Here is a 19,667-nt window from a genome sequence, read left to right as displayed (position 1 = left end):
TCGGTGGCCGATGGATTGGTAAATTCGGACCAATTCCATGGCCTCCACGCTCTCCTGACCTCAACCCTCTTGACTTTCATTTATGGGGGCATTTGAAAGCTCTTTTCTACGCGACCCCGGTACCAAATGTAGGGACTCTTCGTGCTCGTATTGTGGACGGCTGTGATACAATACGCCATTCTCCAAACCTGCATCAGCGCATCAGGGGTTCCATGCGACGGAGGGTGGATGCATGTATCCTCGCTAACGGAGGACATTTTGAACATTTCCTGTAACAAAGTGTTTGAAGTCACGCTGGTAAGTTCTGTTGCTGTGTGTTTCCATTCCATGATTAATGTGATTTGAAGAGAAGTAATAAAATGAGATCTAACATGGAAAGTAAGCGTTTCTGGACACATGTCCACATAACATATTTTCTTTCTTTGTGTGTGAGGAATGTTTCCTGAAAGTTTGGCCGTACCTTTTTGTAACACCATGTATAATCTATCTGAAACCTGTCAGTATCTCCAGGCTTCTTCCATGTATACAGCCATCTTTCATGATTCTTGAACCAAGTGTTAGCTATGATTAAGTTGTGCTCTGTGCAAAATTCTACCAGGCGGCGTCTTCTTTCATTTCTTACCCCCAATTCATATTCACCTACTACGTTTCCTTCTCTCCCCTTTCCTACTACCGAATTCTAGTCACCCATGACTATTAAATTTTCGTCTCCCTTCAGTATCTGAATAATTTCTTTGATTTCATTACACATTTCTTCAATTTCTTCGTCATCTGCAGAGCTAGTTGGCATATAAACTTGTACTACTGTGGTAGGCGTGGGCTTCGTATCTATCTTGGCCACAATAATGCGTTCACTATGCTGTTTGTAGTAGCTTACCCGCACTTTTTTTTTTATTCATTATTAAACCTACTCCTGCATTACCCCTATTTGATTTTGTATTTATAATACTGTATTCGCCTGACCAAAAGTCTTGTTCCTCCAGCCACCGAACTTCACCAATACCCACTGTATCCAACTTTGACGTATCCATTTCCCTTTTTAAATTTTCTGACCTACCTGCCCGATTAAAGGATCTGACATTCCACGCTCCGATCCGTAGAATGCCATTTTCCTTTCTCCTGATAACGACGTCCTCTTGAGTAGTCCCCGCCCGGAGATCCTAATGTGGGACTATTTTACCTCCGGAATATTTTACCCAAGAGGACGCCATCATCATTTAACCATACAGTAAAGCTGCATGCCCTCGGGAAAAATTACGGCTGTAGTTTCCCCTTGCTTTCAGCCGTTCGCAATACCAGCACAGCAAGGCCGTTTTGGTTAGTGTTACAAGGCCAGATCAGTCAGTCATCCAGACTGTTGCCCCTGCAACTACTGAAAAGGCTGCTGCCCCTCTTCAGGAACCACGCGTTTGTCTGGAATCTCAACAGATACCCCACCGTTGTGATTGCACTTACGGTACGGCTATCTGTATCGCTGAGGCACGCAAGCCTCCCCACCAACGGCAAGGTCCATGGTTCACGGGGGGTGTTAATACATATCGATAAGAAAAATATCGCACTAGACTAATCTGAAACTACTGTTGCGAGTGGGTACGTAAAATACCGATTTTAAAATCATTTTGTTTGTAATGGGAATCAAAGCGAAGCTTTCCGTCGATGTTGGGCGTCATATGAAAGACGTGATAAACAGAATTTGTTTGTGATGACTGTAACAAAAGGGATACTCTGTATATAGCTTTAAGGGTAATTATGAAAACTGTTGACAATGTTTATGAACTGATTGTGAGATCGAGCAGGTGTTGAATGCATGTTGTGGCGTCTCTTCATGAACTGCTTCGTAATTTAGGAAAGAATCTCGTTTTTCAAAGTAATTCCACGTATGTGATGGAAATAACAGGATGCTACAGAGTTATGATTTATGTAAAGCGTCATGTTTTGTCTCAGAGTAAGCATACAGTAAGGAGCTAGCGCTCCTGATTTGTTTCATGATTCAGTATATTATTCAAAACAAAGACTCGTCTGTTCTATTCGATTCTCTTCTGATTGTCTTTATGTTTACCAGTGCGATTGCTGCCTTTGTTCTGTTGAATGTAGGTATCTGCATTTAATTGAAATAATAACTACTGAAAAGAGTCTTTCAACTTTCTTTACATCATTTCCTGTGCTTTACTGTTCCGAAACATTAAAGTTAAGTGTGGCCACTGCAGTTGTACTAGTGGAAGCTAGTGTCGTTTGCGTAACGCCATTAACTTATTTTAGTTCTCAATAGGCTTTACTTGTGCGTAGCATTCAAGAGAGCCTGCGCATAGTTTATTTGCTTTCGAGGTACGATACTTCATTGGATTACGCGGAGTAGGTAATTTTATAGCAGATATATATTTGAAACGCAACCATACAAGCCGAAGCTATCCAGTAACTTTTGCTTGAGCAGAAATCAGTATGTTTTCTTTTAATAAAGAAAATAATCTGATCCAATTATCAGTAAAAAGGACAGTTTTACGTGCAGTCTTTGTTAATAAATATGTACTAAACTCAGAGATATTATTTAACTTAGATAGCCATTTCTCTCAGTTGGGCCGAATTTATAGCTGATCCTCTTGAAATATTACTGCTACATATAAAAGAAAGATTTCTTGATTCACTTGTAACTTCCATGGACCTATTAAAATGTGAAGGATACACTATTGTCTTCTCCAGAGTAATAAGGAATTGTAGGGTCCTAAGCGTTTGGAATTCTTGAGCTGAGGTAGTCGAAATTATTGGAAGAGATGCTTCAGCCTGTGGAACTATGCGATGTGCACTCAATGAACTCTACGTCGAGCAATGTGTGGTGCAGGCGGAAGCGGGCGCGCTGTCCTACTTTGCGCCTCAAATTGCGATGTCGTACACTGAGGTGAAGGAAGACATTGGATTGTGGGGGAGGAGACCAGACAGCGAGGTCATCGGTCTCATCGGATTAGGGAAGGCCGGGGAAGGAAGTCGACCTTTCAAAGGAACTATCCCGGCATTTGTCGGGAGCGATTTAGGGAAATCACGGAAAACCTAAATCAGGATGACCGGACGCGGGATTGAACCGTCGTCCTCCCGGATACGAATCCAGTGTGCTAACCACTGCGCCACCTCGCTCGGTGACGACAGTCATGGGAAAGCGAACGCATATATATAGATGGCGGTAGTATCTCGTACACATTATCTAAGATAGTTGTTTATTGGTTGAGTTGTCTCTTGTACTCAGATGATTCGTGTGCAAATGTTTCCGAGGTGACTGAGGCCGCACAACTCGAATTAATAGACTTTGAACGCGGAATAGGAATGCATGGGACATTCCCTTTAGAATACCAGGGAGTTCAGTATTCCAAGATCCACAGTGTCAAGAGTGTACCGAGAACAGCAAATTTCAGGGATTATCTCTCACTGCGAACAATGCAGTGGCAGAAGACCTTCGCTTAACGACCGAGAGCAGCGGCGTATGCGTGGAGTTGTCAGTGCTAAAAGACAAGCAACACCGCGCGAAATAACCGCAGAAATCAGTGTGGGACGTACGACGAACGTGCCATTGGCAGCGGGTGTAACTTTGCTAACAGTCTGGCATATCCTGCAACCCCTCTCTTGGGATCATGACCATAATTGGTTGGACCCTAGACGACTGGAAAACCTCGGCCTGGTCAGATGAGTCCCGATTTCAGTTGGTAACAGCTAATGGTAGGGTCCCAGTGTGGCGCAGACCCCGCGAAGCCAAGAATCCAAATTATCAACAAGGCACTGTGCAAGCTCTTGGTGACTCCACTATGGTGTGGGCTGGGTTTACATGGAATCGACTAGGTCCTCAGGTCGAACTGAACCGACCACTACCGGAAAAGTTTATGTTCGGCTACTTGGAGATCATTTCCAGCCATTCATGGTCTTCATGTTTCCAAACATCTATGTGCCGTGTTACCTGGCCACAACTGTTCGCAGTTGTTTTGAAGAAAATTCTGGACAATTCGAGCGAATGATTTGTCCGCGCAGCTCGCCCGACGTGAATCCCATAGAACTTCATGGGACACAATCGAGAGGTCAGTTCGTGCACAAAATCCAGCAACAACAACAATTCTCTATTATGGACAGCTATAGAGGCAGCATGATTCAAGGTTTTACCAACGACTTGTTGAGCCCATGCCACCTCGGGTTGCTGTTCTACGCCGGGCAAAAGGAGCTCCGACACGATATTAGGAGGTATGCTGTGACTTTTGTCATCTCATTGTACATAAACCTGTGCATCACAAAACACTCGCTGCACTGTCCCACCCTGCATCCCTGACCCACAGTGGTTGTTGATCAGTTGTAGCAGACGACAACGTGAGCAGTGAAGTTGACGCCGTGTTCCAGGAGCTGGACCTGTCGAGGAACGCGGTGAGCCACGTGTCCGGAGAGGCGCTGGTGGGCGTGCCGGCGCTGCGCTCCCTAAGCCTGGCGGACAACCGCGTCGAGTCTGCGCCCAGCGGCGCCTTCCGGCACACGGCCAGCCTGCGCCGCCTCTCGCTGGCCGGCAATCGGCTGGCGGCCCTGCAGCCGCGGCTCTTCCGCGGGCTCAGCCACCTGCAAGCTCTAGACCTCAGCGGGAACCCGCTGTCGCGCCTCGACGATGCCGTCTTCTGGGACGTGCAGGTATTCCCGCCTCTTGTTGCCTTCTTCTTTCCACTGAACACACAGAAGCCCACAAGGAAGGGAGTGACAAGAGCCGGCACCCGAAAAGTTTCCCTGAACTCCGCAGATGAATGCTTACTCTCCAACGTATTTTCACTCCTTCAGAGTTTCTTGGCCTCAGCTTCCATTAACAGCGCCCCCCCCCCCCTCCCTCGCAGCTCCACTTAACCACCCTCCCATCTCTATTTTTTGCTTACATTTTTCTCATTCGTAGCATTCTGCGGTGTACCTGCCTTCCTGGAGATGAATGGGTCAACAGAAAATAATTCAAAGTAAACGTCTTTACGAAATATTAATCTTGTCAATGGTAGCTGAAATAAATATTCCTAAAATTTGGTGGGTGTAGCTCAGTTTATCGAAAGTAATTGTGGTGTGCGTACTGTAAGACCTTCGGTACACACACCATCAGATTATTTGACTTGTCGCTCTAACGAAGTAGGCGAGTGTCAGCAATATGTCTCGTGGTCTTATCGTGGCGTGTTTATCTTCTGCTGTTAGGTCAGATGATAGAAATGCCACTTGCACGCTTAGAGTAGCAGATTGACGGTGACCAACTTTAAACAGAACTTGATTAATTTTCACACACGCTCATTAAAACAATAACAAGCATAAAAATAACTTAACTTGCTTCTGGATGCTATTTACAATTGACAATCTGAAGTTCCTTTGGTCTTGGTACGTTAATCTTATTCTCACATATCTCTGATACTTGACAGAAGTGTCTATACATTTATCTTCATGGCTATGTACAGGAGTATGATAATCTTGTTAGACGCAGACTGATGCAGACTGACTAATCGGAGGTCTGTACACTCGTTATAATACCTCGAGCGTTCAGGTATCACTGCACGAGTGTGATCCGCGAGGAGAAAAGGTTCTACGTTACCAGCAAACTCATTGGCTGCGTTACATAGTAATACGTGGATCGGCGGAAGCAGAATTTGGTCCGTCTCTAAGACAGCGCTATCTCGTAGTGCGGAGACGGACGAGCGCTGCGCCTGCGCTGTTATGCTTAGTGGGGCGCGCTCTATTGGGAAAGTTGTGTACACGCTGACTACGCGGAACTATGTACACAACAGTAATAAACGTTGACCAGAACTCAGCTTCATTTCGTTGCTTCGCTGCAGTTTATGTTTCCTGTACGTTTCTTAGGTGTAAACAGGCCACAAAACATCATGGATCTCAAATAAAGTGAAAAGTCAGTTATTATTTCAGGTGCACAGTTTATTAAGTCAAGAGAGTGCTGCTCAAGATCTTACGGCGGCCGAACCACGAAGGGAAATAAATGCCATACGATCATTTCTTTACATCACACTGAGCCTCCCTCGCATTCGGGAGGACGACGGTTCAATCCCGTCTCCAGCCATCCTGATTTAGGTTTTCCGTGATTTCCCTAAATCGTTTCAGGCAAACGCCGGGATGGTTCCTTTGAAAAAGGGCACGGCCGAGTTCCTTCCCCATCCTTCCCTCACCCGAGCTTGCGCTCCGTCTCTAATGACCTCGTTGTCGACGGAACGTTAAACACTAATGTTCTCCTCCATCACACTGAGCCTCCCATACGATTTCCCACAAGTCTCACCTAATCTTGCTGATAATTGATGTATTGTTGTGTATAGTAAATTCACTACTTACAATTACAGAAGTTGTTATTAATCCCAAAAGAAAGTCATCTTCCTGTGGTTACAATTGAAACGCATGGAATGTGATACAAAGACGATTACATATGTCTTGTTTTCAAGAAAAAAATAAGTGAAATGCTACGAATAAACAATGCTGATTACGTTTACGTTTATTACACTGTAACTTACATTTATGTTCATTTCACTAAAACTACGTTATCCTAAGGATTCCAACCACCTGTCCTGCTTCAGATATGTGTAACGTACATTATTTTTCGGTGTGCATAGAATTTCGATGTATAACACAGCAACCCAAATAAACATTTTGTTTATACTGTTAATCTGGTTTCGTTTTATGAATTACAGTAATTACGAGGTAATTACTTGCCGTTATATTAGCTAATAGCATAGCAAGCTGGCAGTATGATAAACAGAGTTGTTACGTGTTCAAACTATGTACTTATAGTGTATTTGCATCTCTTTTCTTATTACATTGTTCGCAAATAAAACCTAATTTCAATGAAACAAATTGACAATAAATGTTGCTACCAATGAGGGGACGTAAGATTAGTCAGTAATTTGTCTTGAAGTTGTTGCAAATTACGTTACGGAGCGTAAAAGGCGAAATTACTTCTATGGATCACACCTAATGACGTAACAGTTAGTCATGCAATCCAAATTAGCTTGGAATTCGTATGAAAATGAGCTGTAACATTTCAGTTCCTATGTTTCCTAAATTATTTTTCTCTCTTTTTTTCTTTTTTTCGTTTCTTTTCTTTTAACTCCATGGTTTTGTACCACCCCCTCTCCCTCTGGTTATTCTCCGTCTCCTTATACTCCATCTCCTTTTTATATTTCTTCTTAATGCTTTATGGCACTGCAACCTACAATCTCATTTCTCTTCTTTGGAATCTGTCTTTACTTCTTATTCTGTCCTTCTGTCATGTTCGGCAAACAGCTTACCAATTTACTTTCTTTGATCTACTATTGTGCTACTCTCTTTGACACCACCCCTTCATCTTTGTTTCCCCTAGTCCCACAACATGCGGGCCACGGATTCCCTCACCAATTCCATAACACAACATATACATGACAGGAGTATATGTGCCAGTCGTCCATCACTCTTTCCCATAATGACACCCCTCCGCTTGCTCTGCAATGAAAATCACAGCAGTACCTTATCCCTTGATGGCTTCCTGATGCTACATTTAGTTTTACATGACAGGACTGCTGTGCTATAGGTCTGAAAGGTTTTACTTAATCCATGGTCTCAGATACAAAGTCGAAAACCGAAAACACGGTTTCTAGGAGAAAGGGAAAGTTAGTGCAGTTTTAAAGTCGAAAGAATGTACTATCTGGGACTGGGATTTTCTCACTGTCTGTGGCTAAAACAAACTGACGCATGCACTCAATGTACTATAAAATCTGCGTTCCTTTTGGCAAAATGCATAATAATGAGATAAACTGGATGACAAGAATTGCTTGATGCAGTCCTAGACAGGTAAAAGTAGATTCTTTTGGCCAGTTGGTAGCGTTTTTGAGAGGTTTCTCCATATTTGTCTTATCATAGGATGACTGTGGGCAATGTTTTACTTAGTGTAGCTTTCAAAACACCTTTTGCTCGACTTCAGTTATGTACGTAAACACTAAAAAATAGAAATATGAAAATAGTGCAGTAAATCCACCATTGTGAACAGACGTGAAGTTTTTAAAGAAAACGATGTACTTTAGATAGCATCAAAGCTAAATAAGCATTTTTCAAAGTTTATTCCTCGTTTCTCCACTTCGACAGGTATTAATGTGGCAGTTTTGTTGATATATAGCAGGAATGTCTCAATTACTCTTTTTTTCCTATGTCAGATTTTTAGTTTTCAGTATAAATCTTACATGGGAGTATGAATAAATTATTTTTGAAAAAATCCTTTAGCTTCATTTTTTAACTCATTGGATATCTTGGTTTTAATCACGTGAGGATGTAATTTCAGATCGTTGAATGAAAAAGGTCACACCCATATTCATATTATTGACATAAAAGGCGTACTACCGGCTCTACATCTACATATACATCATACTCCGCAAGCCACCTAATAGTGTGTGGCGGAGGGTACTTTCGGTACCACTATCTGATCCCTCGAAACCAGTTCCGCTCGCGAATAGTGCGTGGGAAGAATGATTGTCGGCAAAACTCTGTATTGGCTCCAATTCCTCGAATTTTCTCCTCGTGGACAATACGCGAGATCTATGTGGGGGGAAGTAATATGTAGTCTGACTCTTGAAAAGTGCTGTCCCGAAATTTCAATAGTAAATCTCCCCGTAATGCACAACGCCTCCATTGTAACGTCTGCGAGTAGAGTTTGTTTAGCATCTTCGTAACGCTCTCTCGCCTGCTGAACGATCCCGTGACGAAATTCGCCGCTCTTCGTTGGATCTTCTTTATCTCTTCTATCAGTCCTATCTAATAGGGATCCCAGATAGATGAACAATACTCAAGAATCGGGCGAACAAGCGCATTATAAGTAACTTCTTTCGTGGATGAGCTACATTTCCTTAAGATCCTTCCAATGAATCTGAGTCTGGTTTCTGCTTTTCCCACTATCTGTTTTGTGTTGTCATTCCACATAAGATCGCTCTGGGTAGTTACGCCTAGATATTTTACGGCAGACGCTGTCTCCAACTGTTTGTCACCAACAGTGTAGCTGCACAAAAGCGGACTTCTTTTCCTGTGTATGCGCAATATGTTACATTTATTTAAGATCAGGGTCAACTGCCAGAGCTTGCACCATTCATCAATTCTCTGCAGGTCGTTCTGCAAATTCTTACTATCTCCTGCCGTTGCTACTTTGGTATAGACAACTGCTTCATATGCAATTAGCCTTAAAGAGCATCCGATGCTTTCGACTAGATCACATATTGTAAACAGCAACGGTCATATCACACTTCCCTGTGGTACTCCGGATATTCGTGAAAAGTGCCTAATTTAATTCATTATTTGAAATCATTTATCCATTGCTAAGGCTCTACAGCATGAAAATTACTAAGTAATGTTTTAAATAGACTGAGCGAAATAAGAAATCAAAATTCATTCCATGGTTTGCTAAACGAGCCCAGAGACCTACCAAACGAGTGGTGGTAACAACTGTTTTCAAAGATAAAAGACAGAAGATGACGAAGCGATATTTTGATGAGTTATCAGAAGATGAGAGACTTCCAGATCCGGAATCGTACTTCAAAGTCAATGTGTACTATTGCTGTTTAGATATCTTAATATCTCAAACTAATTAAAGATTTCAAAGCCTCTGTGACCTTAGGAACACTCTCGAAGTGTTACAACTGGAGAAACTCTTACCATTTTCAAATGAAATAATAAATAAAAGGCAGCAGGAAAACTGACTGCTAAATATAGTAAAGACGCGTCATTTGATCTGTATGAACAATTAATTTCTTTGAAAATGTGCTTAAAAACTGAAATTCAGAAAATCCATTCCATTAAGGAACTCACGGATTTATTACTGATAAAACTCAGTAGCCTTGCATCCAGTTTTCCGGAGGTAATAACAACATGTTTCCTATTTTTGATCCTTCATGTAACAACTGCACCTGCTGAAAGAAATTTTACGAAATTAAAACTGATTAAAAGGTACCTTAGGACTTCTATGAGCCAAGAACAGCTTTCAGACTTGTCAGTGCTGTCTGTAGAGGCAGAACATCTCGACAAACTAAAATCGTCTTCAGCTATGAATGATCTCATAAGTAAGTTTGCCGAAAAAAAGAGAAAAGTATATATTTGAATTGTTTGGCTAACTTGGCTCCTAGGAGCATTAATTGTAAATAATTACTTATCTGTGTAAATATTTATTTTATTTAGAATGAGAGTTCTTGTTTCTTTTGTGGAAAATCTTTACCCTCCATCTAAGCTTCGACACAGTTGGGTAAAAGGGCCCAGCGACAAATTTTTAAACAGGGCCCGTCTAAGGCAAACTACGCCACAGGCCCAAACCTTTTCATGGTACCTGTCTGCTTACAAAGCCGGTTGCTAACTACCTTATCTCCGATTCCCAAGTCTGTAAGAATATCTCAAACAGACGACAAGCAAAATATAGTTTCAATTTTGATTTTAAACTTCTCAACACTGCATTTACATTTGACGAAATTTTTGAGCTACTTTCTGCTGTTCTTTTTCTGGAAGCTGATACTGTCAGACAGCCGATGATATTGAAGAAACAGAAAGCGTAAAATGACCTGTTGTTCTGGTACCCAACAAGCGCCCTGTCATCAGAGCCTTAAAATGAATAAGCCAGGCCTTGACGACGCATAAATTTTATCAGTGCATTATTTTGTTCCGTTGATATGTTAATAATGATGCAATATTGAGAAGTATAAGATCAAAATTGATGTAACATATTGCCTGCCGCCTATGTTAGATACACCCACAGAATTGGAGATAAGGTACTTAGTAAATGCGTTGTAAGCAGGCAGGTACGACCACAAGGCTTTATTAACTAAATTACGAAACCAAAGTAGATGCCTGGGAACCTGGCTGAAGAAACCCAGTTAACACAATTTGAAAAATCAAACGTGACTTTCTGAATGTTTGAAAACATGCTCTTTCTGACAGTGATTAGTTTGAAATCAATTATAGAAAACAGATTTTCTAAAAGCAAGTTGGATAAAATATATTTTTATAATTATTTCAAAAATCAAGTTTGAATTGATTTTGTAGAAATTTGGGAAACAGTATGTGGACGGTATTTTACACATAGTTGACGAAAATCATCCCCTCCCGTCCCCTACTTCCCCTCCCCTCTCCCCAGTTGTGAATTGGTGGGGAAAAAGACTCAATCTGTGCTGAGTTGCAGGAGAGGAAGGATGTAAGGTACTGTCTTGGGAATTGAGTTCTTTTATGTATATGTGTCATCCTCCTGGAAGAATATCGTAAATTTTACCGGGTATACAGAACTGGTTATTACCCCACAAACTTTGCTGTCTGAAATTCAAATAAGCACAACTGCTTAAAATTGACGAGACGATAGAAAAAGCTCTCATGAAAAAACGTATCTCATAACACAAAATGTGCGGTAAATTCGACCAATATTTGCTTATTTGTTCAGGCATTAATTAAGTTAATTAAACTGATTGGGAATGTGTTCAGTTGACGAGATGTTAGCACTGGACTGAGAGGAGTTAAATAAGTGTGTTATCTGCAAGCGTACAGTTGAGGACTACATCCATAGCTTCATACTTAATGGTTGGAGAAAGTGGATACTGGATGAGCGTAGGGGGAATACTTTTCAGCAAATAATGATGCTGCATCAGGATGGTCAGAGGATGCTTTTCGCAACTCATAGAGACTACTGCCTGTGCAGAAGCTGTTCGTGTTTTTTGAAATGGTCAGCTGATCCACTGTGCGGGAGACAAATTCGTCCTATTCCACTACCCCAAAGTGAACGAATAAGAGGTGTTCCCCTTGGTGTATGGGGCTCGACAGAGGATGCTTGAAATGTGCTGTGTATGTTCACCTTGCTGTGTGCCCTAGTTCACAATACCACTCGAAAAGGGTGGCGAACTGTCCTACAGCCACTGCCAGAATAATTGCCTCCTACCGATCTACAAGAGTATAGATGCTGAGGAACTTTTACACAGATACGTGGTAGGATGGGATAGGACAGCAAACTATCACTTTATTGTAGGAATGGTAGCCTCCTACAGCTACAAGTGAAATATAGAAAGTTGTACACACACACACACACACACACACACACACACACACACACACACACACACACATTTACATGATAAGAAGGGACATAACAGTAAACTGTCACTGAGTATAGGAAGAGTTGCCTCCTATCGATCTAAAAGTGAAACAGCTGCTGAGGATCTTGTACACGGGTACATGGTAAGAGGGGATAGGACAGCAAACTATCACTGAACTGTAGGAAACGTTGCCTCCTATCGAGCTACAAGTGTATTGCAGCTGAGGAACTAGTACACAGACATAGAGATACACATGGTAAGAAAGGACAGGGCACCAAACTATCACTGAAGCGCAGGAAGATCAATATATGCTACCACAACTGATGGAAAATGCTTCACTGCTCCAATTACGCATTGAAAATCTCGTGAAAACAACGGACTATACTGCAACACATTCACTAGGAATTGAGAAAAATCATTGTAATAATACAACTACCACAAAAACTGACCCCAAAAGATTTCTGCCAGGAGAGTGTGGCAGCAGCTGCATGCGTATTCACCTCAATGTGTGGATACAGACTAAGCAGCTTACAACTGGTCTCACCTTCCCTCCTATCTACCCTCGTACCTTCTTTTCCTCCCCTCGTAGGTGGAGATACCGGTTTTCCAAGCCTGACCTATCCTGTCGTTGATGGCACACAAAGAGATCCATCTGCTGGGAGTGATGGACTGTTTCCAGTATGCAGACACCAGTCACAGATGGACAAAAGACTCAATAATCGGATGCTTCCTGCATCCAATTAAATGTATTTCTCGGAAAGACTGGTCCCCTTGGAACAATTTCTTGGAAGGACTGCCCTCCTGGAACCAAATTCTTCATGTATGAAGAACTGAACGATGAACAGCGATGTGGTTTCAAACGTTCTGGATGTTCTGCCACACTTCTAAAGCAGTCCTTGGCTAAGTAAAATCAGTATCATGTAGAATAAACATTACACTAGTCAAAACTATTCTTTGATGCTTCTCACTGCTAATACTTCTATTCCTCCCACAAACCTATTCCCACTGGGAACTTTTAGCGCTGGAATATGGTCTCCTATGCATATTCCCATTATATTTAGTATTGTGCGTTAAACAAGTGTTATTTCGTGTTAATGTTTGCCAGGATAATTTCTCTGTATCCCTTCAGCTATAGTGTTAGGCTGGCCAAAGCTACTTTTTGGTTCTTCTCAATAGCTATTCCATCCTTCACAGTCCTTCAGGTAGTGAGTGTTAGACTGATCAGAGATACTCTGGCACTTCTCACTGCTGCTACTTCATACCTGTACCCGCCAGTAACTTGTATGGTCTCTCGTTCATTGGATTTAGTATCACGTGAGAGGTGTTCGCAATACCACTTTCGAAAAAATTGAACTGAACGTTGCATTGCTGTATACCCTAGTCCACATGAATTTGACGACAGAGTTCACTCAAAAATCGTCGCTAAACGTACTTACAGTTCGTGCTCAAAGATTGCTCAGCGAACGTATGTGGAGCTGCTGGCCCGAATCCGCGGCGGCGACCAGCGAGCGAGGCCTCAACTGCTGGGTGAGTGGCGCCTGCAGCTGGCTAACCGCACAGTCAGGTACAGTGCCTGAGATCGCAGTTAGGAAGTCAGCAATATCTGCTATCAAAAACCTCGTCTTCATACTGCAGTTCTCAAAAATTTTCAAGACCACCACCCACCTACTTCACCCAACACTCTACAGCCTCAGTCTCTGAACGATGCTCTCTGGCGACTTCTTTCTGTTCCACAGTCCCAAAGGACTGGTAGAGAGTTAATTTACAATATAGCCTTCGCTAACTTCATCCACTAGGAAAATCTCTAAAATTACAGATTTTTTAACTGAACTGGCGGACAACCTCGATACTCGAAACACACAGATCACAGTGACTGACAGAAAATGCATCAGAAAGACCTTCTAAAACAACCACCACTCTAAATTGTCGTGAGAAACCGACACCCGCCTTCGAAATAGTCATTAAACACTCACACCCCACACTTTTAGATCATTATACTCATTGGTAATATCAGAATTAGAACAGAACATCGAAAAAATCATGAAACATCACTGTAATAATAATCTTCAGCCAGACAAGTGGAGGTAACTGCAAGTATTCACCTAGGTGTGAGAGGACCAACTAAGTACACAATTCGACCGGTAGGGGCGCTGAGGTAAGCAACCTCCATCCTCCTCTCTCCAAGGGCGTAATCAGGATTTTGTCAAAGGTGTGGGTGTCCGATTTGTTAAGAAGGACCTTAAAAATGCTCATGTTTTTTATTCTATTCTTTAAACATATTTAGTTATTTATTAACTTAATCTGTATTATTTGCTTTCGGGAAACCTTCATACCAACAGCATTTGGTCTATAAAATTAAATAGGAAATGCTTCTCTTAAAAAGTTTAACGTGTAATAACAAACACCCAAATGTGCAATTAAATATTTCTTTCATAGAATAAAGAACAACCGTCTCCAGTCACAGTCGTGATTTTATTTCGATGTACGATGCATTTTGAGCCCTGGGCTCTCATCTTCGGTTGCTTCAACAGTCTGCTTCAATTTTTTTCTTGTGTCAGATTTAGGTTACTTCTGATCCTGGTTACATTACAGAGGTATATTACAAAGTAGCAAATATGAATATAAGTTCACAAAACTAAGGGAAATCGAAACATAACTTATTGTTTCTAGTTGTGGATACGTGATTTTGAAGCATAGTGTGGGTAAACATGTTTATAAGTATATACATACGCAGTATACAGAAGTATATAAATGCACATAAACGTGTTTATGCATACTGTACTTCAAAACCATGTTTCCACTGCCTTAAACAGTAAGCTAATTTTCGATTTGTCTTACTTTTGTAAACTTATTATCACAATGTGCCCCTTTTTAATATACCATTGTAATCTTAATAGGACCAGAATTGATCTAAATCAGAGAAAAGGAAAAAATGTCAATGTAGACTGTTAAAACACCCGAAGTTGAATCTGCAGGGCTCAAAATGCATCCTGCATTGAAATAAAATCACGATTGTGATGGAAGGCGGTTGTTCTTTATTTTACATGGGTAATGCAGTCATGGAAGAAAAACTGACAACTAAGGATAAAATTATGCAGAATATTTCTTTATTTGGCAATAAGACAAATTCACTCTATCGTCAGATGAATTAAATTTAAACGGAATACACAGATACTATGAGCTGTAGTTTTGGGAATTTAACATTGATTCACACATTAATTTCAACTCGACCTCTAATGTATGGCCGACTGGGGTGGCCGAGCGGTTCTAGGGGCTTCAGTCTGGAACCGCGCGACCGCTACGGCCGCAGGTTCGAATCATGCTTCGGGCATGGATGTGTGTGATGTCTTTAGGTTACTTAGGTTTAAGTAGCTCTAAGTTCTACGGGACTGATGACCTAAGATGTTAAGTCCCATAGTGCTCAGAGCCAATACTCTAATGTATGCGACCTCATCAAAAATGGTTCAAATGGCTCTGAGCACTATGGGACTCAACTGCTGAGGTCATTAGTCCCCTAGAACGTAGAACTAGTTAAACCTAACTAACCTAAGGACATCACAAACATCCATGCCCGAGGCAGGATTCGAACCTGCGACCGTAGCGGTCTTGCGGTTCCAGACTGCAGCGCCTTTAACCGCACGGCCACTTCGGCCGGCTGCGACCTCATAAATGAGTGTGTATTTATCCATGATGATTTGGTTATGAAGCCTTTGATGCTAATAAACTCTTCTACAATGTACAACATACATTGTCGTTTATATGACTTCTTATGCAAATACGTTAGGGATGTGGCGGTTGGACCCACTGTTCCATTGACGTTACGAATAAGACATTTCACAACAGGACATCTTTCTTTCTGTGAAACTTGAAGACGTGATATAACGCTGTTCCACAAGTGAGCCATCTTTATGCACAGAAAAATAATTCAAAATGACGATCGCTAGCCGCCTTCCAATGTAAATACTGCTTTTCAGTGTCAGGTGTCTCCAAAGAGATGTTCGGCTTGGCTTCGATGCGGCTCTGTTCAGGTTGTATTTTTAAGGGAATTGGGATTTGACAGGAAAGGAAGGAAATGGTAAGGTATTCGCTTTGGCCTATAGTAAGGACCCAACCCCGACGTTTGACTGAACTGAAAATGGGGAACCACCGAAAACCATATTCATGGTTGTCGCCGGATGGATTCGAACCACATCGCCTCCCGAATCCAGGGATTGGTAGCTCAGCATCTCAAGGCGCAGAGCTACTCCGTTCGGTGGAGAATGTGAAAAAACTGTTGTACATTGTTTTCAAACGAAATAAAATGTATCGCAACAGAAGATGGACATCTTATACTGCATGTTTGTCCTGTGTTCATGTATGTTTCGACAACTGGTGGAGCATGATTGCATGCATTTTAAGATTTAAATATTGTGCAGGGAATTCGTGGCTTCAGTTATTATAGTATAGCAAGGGTGTAAATAGTCTGGACAAAAAGGGGGTGGGGGCAGGGCGCAGCTGGATCGGATGAATTCAAATAGTCCGCTGAAAAAATCTTTTAGAAACGAACGAACTGTAGAACGTGTTGTCATCTCATACCCCTTCTGCTCTGCTAGGCACAAACCCCTCCCATCGTTTCGTATCGAAACCGGTTTTCATGACTGACTACCGCTTGGATTATCAAATTTGAGCTATAATGACAGAATTTTTGGCAAACTTTTTAAAGAAATGCAACCATCGTCGTTCAAGCGGTATTTTTGTTGATCAGCGAGATTTCTGGGCGACACAAGCAAATCCAAGTGTATTTTTATTCTCTGATTTTAGTTTTTATTTGCAATGATGTACACCGCTCCGCTGCCTTGTGAAATGCTGAAATATTTCAGCCCCTAAGTTCTACCAATCTCCAAATAACAACTCTTGTGCTAACATTAATATGCCGCAGATAGGTAATTAGGCCATTACAATAGTGCGCACGTATTTTAACTTATCATAACGCTTGTGGACGAATCAAAATCGTTTCTTCTACTTTCTTGTTACAAACTTATCCGTAGGGGAAGGTTCCCTAAAATGTCGTAACACAAAGAAAAACATCTACTGTGGGCATATTTTTCGAATTATAAGCTTTATTTTACGCAAGTTAATCTTAACAATCATTAATTACAGTGATTCATGAAAACAAATTATATCATACCTTGTATCATTATTACAATGTATTATCAGAAAGCTTACATAATCGCACGTCATGGCAGTTGTTGAGTAAAATGACATACCCTTATGTCTTCTAAAGATTTTCACTTTTGTTTGCAAATGTCACCTGTAAACATCTTTGCACTATATGAAACCTCAGCACATACACTGTGAGCCCACACTGAACACTTAACACAACTGAGCCATAAGGGTATTTACCCAACGATTGCCATGACATGTGAATGTGTAAGCAAAAAATCAAAATATGTTTAAATACATTTGTTTGTAAATATCTTCAAAATATAAAAATCAGTTTGCAGTATTAAAAATACGCATAATATTATCTAACCTATTAAATGCTTATTGTTTGTTTGTTTAATTTAAGGAGGCATTTACCTGCCATCAACGTCTCCTTGCTGAATCGATTGTCAATTTCAGTCCTCTTGGCTAACTCAAATGCCAGTTTCCTAATATCATTCAATGTAAGTCCAAATAGCCCGCACTCTAGGTCTTTAATATGCTGTACTAGTTCAATTTGTAGCTCTACTGGAAGCGTTTTCCCGAATCGACTTAAGCCTTTATTACTCCTACAACATGCTTTTTCTTGCCTTGTACCCTTCTTCTTAAAGTAGCTTGAGGAACACCGAACATGTTTGAGGCATGCTGCCAGTCCATTTGCTTGTTATGAACAGCATCAATACCCTTCAGCATGCTCTCTGAATCCCATGACTGGCGATTACTGATTATGTCATAAATTCCAGCCAGTGTTATTGAAATAATAATAATAATAATAATAATAATAATAATAATAATAATAATAATAATAATGGTAATAGTAGCGAACCACATGTTGAATTACCATGACTAGAAACGAAGCATAAACTGAGGTAGTGGGTAAAATGACATACCTGTTTCATTTTACCTCCATCGATCGTATGTAATTTTACCTGCAATTGCAGCATTTCGTGTATTAGCGCACTACTAATAAATACGAGCACCTACACACCTAGAAACATGCTTAAAATGTTGCAAAGGAAGTATTTATTCACTTTCTGAGTGAAAACAGTTATTACTCAAATGATCTAAGCGTAGTGTGTCGCACAAAAACAATTATCGCAATTTCTAAACATAACCTTCTAAACCAGTGATCTCTATATTGGAGATCACTGTTCTAAACAAACGGCCTCGCCATTTTTGGAGTAGCAGTGTCGCCAACACTAGACCATAACCTTGTGTCATAAAGCAGTGGTGGCAATAGCAAAACGCACAAGGTATGTCATTTTACCAGACTGTGTAATTTTAGGACACTTTCGCCTAATTAGAAACTATCAGAAAAGCACACAGCACAAAAATAATATACGGCAACACTTACATTAAATTAAGTTAGAACAGAACTGATCATCAAAACAGAAGCTGATCTCAGGTGAGCTCAACAATGTACATATCTGATCTTGGCTAAAGCAGGGACAGGCGAAGTCCGGTAGTGCAATCGATATATCGACAGTTTAAATCTATTAAATCTCTCAGTAGCCTTGTTGTTTGTCGATAGGGCGCGTCTCTTTCTTGTCGTATAATTGAAAATCAAAGTATAAGGCGCGATCAAAAAGTTTCCGTTCGCAGACCGTACAGTCCAGAATTGGTATGCTACTCAGGCAAAATCCCGTGGGCATAGAGGCAATCATTCCACCCACGCACCAGGCTGAAGATACCCTTTTGGTAAAATACCGTACCCAGCTGCGCGAGGAAGTCCGCAACTGCCTGCAAGTACGTCTTCGTCCGAGACGCTTCGAGGCCTATTTTAAGGGACCAAAGTCGTGATATCGTACGGGGAGAGATGACTATGGGACGGGTGTTCGAGTGTCTCCCAGTTAAGTTGGCGTAATTTCCCCGTTACGACAATTGCGATATGGTGACGTGTGTTATCATGAAGTGGCAGCAGCCCTTGTTGCACCATTTCACAACGTTACTTTTCGACAGACATGCTGCTCCATACACATACTTCATTCTTCGGTGGATGTCTACCGGTGTTTGTCCTTCGGCAACCAAGAAAAGAATAGTAGCACATGGTCCTGTATGTACAGTAATCCCTTGCCTACATATCAGTGCTTATATACCAGCATCGGAATCGCGCTACGTTACGCATACGTTGCAGCAACGCCCTGAAACAGATACTTTTTGATCTCCCTTAACAACTTCCAGTTTCATTATACGGCAGGCAGATCATTGTTCCCCTGGACGTCGCCTTTGGCTACGTCCTTGTTCCCTCCATCCACTCTCCCAACCCTCGCACTGGTTTTCTGGTCTACTTGCATGCTGTAACTCGTTGCTGGTAGTAACAAATAGGCGGTGGTTTTGCTTTGAGGTGGAGTGTGATTTGACAGCTCATGGAGGGAACAAAGTTACAAGGATAACTCTGCACCTGCAGACACTTCAGAACAAGATGTC

At 41.5% G+C, this 19,667-nt stretch overlaps 1 protein-coding gene across 1 annotated transcript in view; it reads left to right on the top strand.

Annotated features, from left to right (window-relative positions):
- The window catches only part of LOC126456184 (insulin-like growth factor-binding protein complex acid labile subunit), a 225,371-nt gene that overhangs the window by 146,689 nt on the left and 59,015 nt on the right, over positions 1 to 19,667 (top strand). Inside the window, exon 4 of the mRNA XM_050091937.1 lies at positions 4,369 to 4,647. Coding sequence (XP_049947894.1) covers positions 4,369 to 4,647 — 279 coding nt within the window. The remainder of the gene's footprint in view (positions 1 to 4,368; positions 4,648 to 19,667) is intronic.

This window comes from Schistocerca serialis, chromosome 2 (assembly GCF_023864345.2).
Source record: "Schistocerca serialis cubense isolate TAMUIC-IGC-003099 chromosome 2, iqSchSeri2.2, whole genome shotgun sequence".
Lineage (NCBI taxonomy): Eukaryota > Metazoa > Arthropoda > Insecta > Orthoptera > Acrididae > Schistocerca > Schistocerca serialis.
This window is presented reverse-complemented; position numbering and strand designations above follow the sequence as displayed.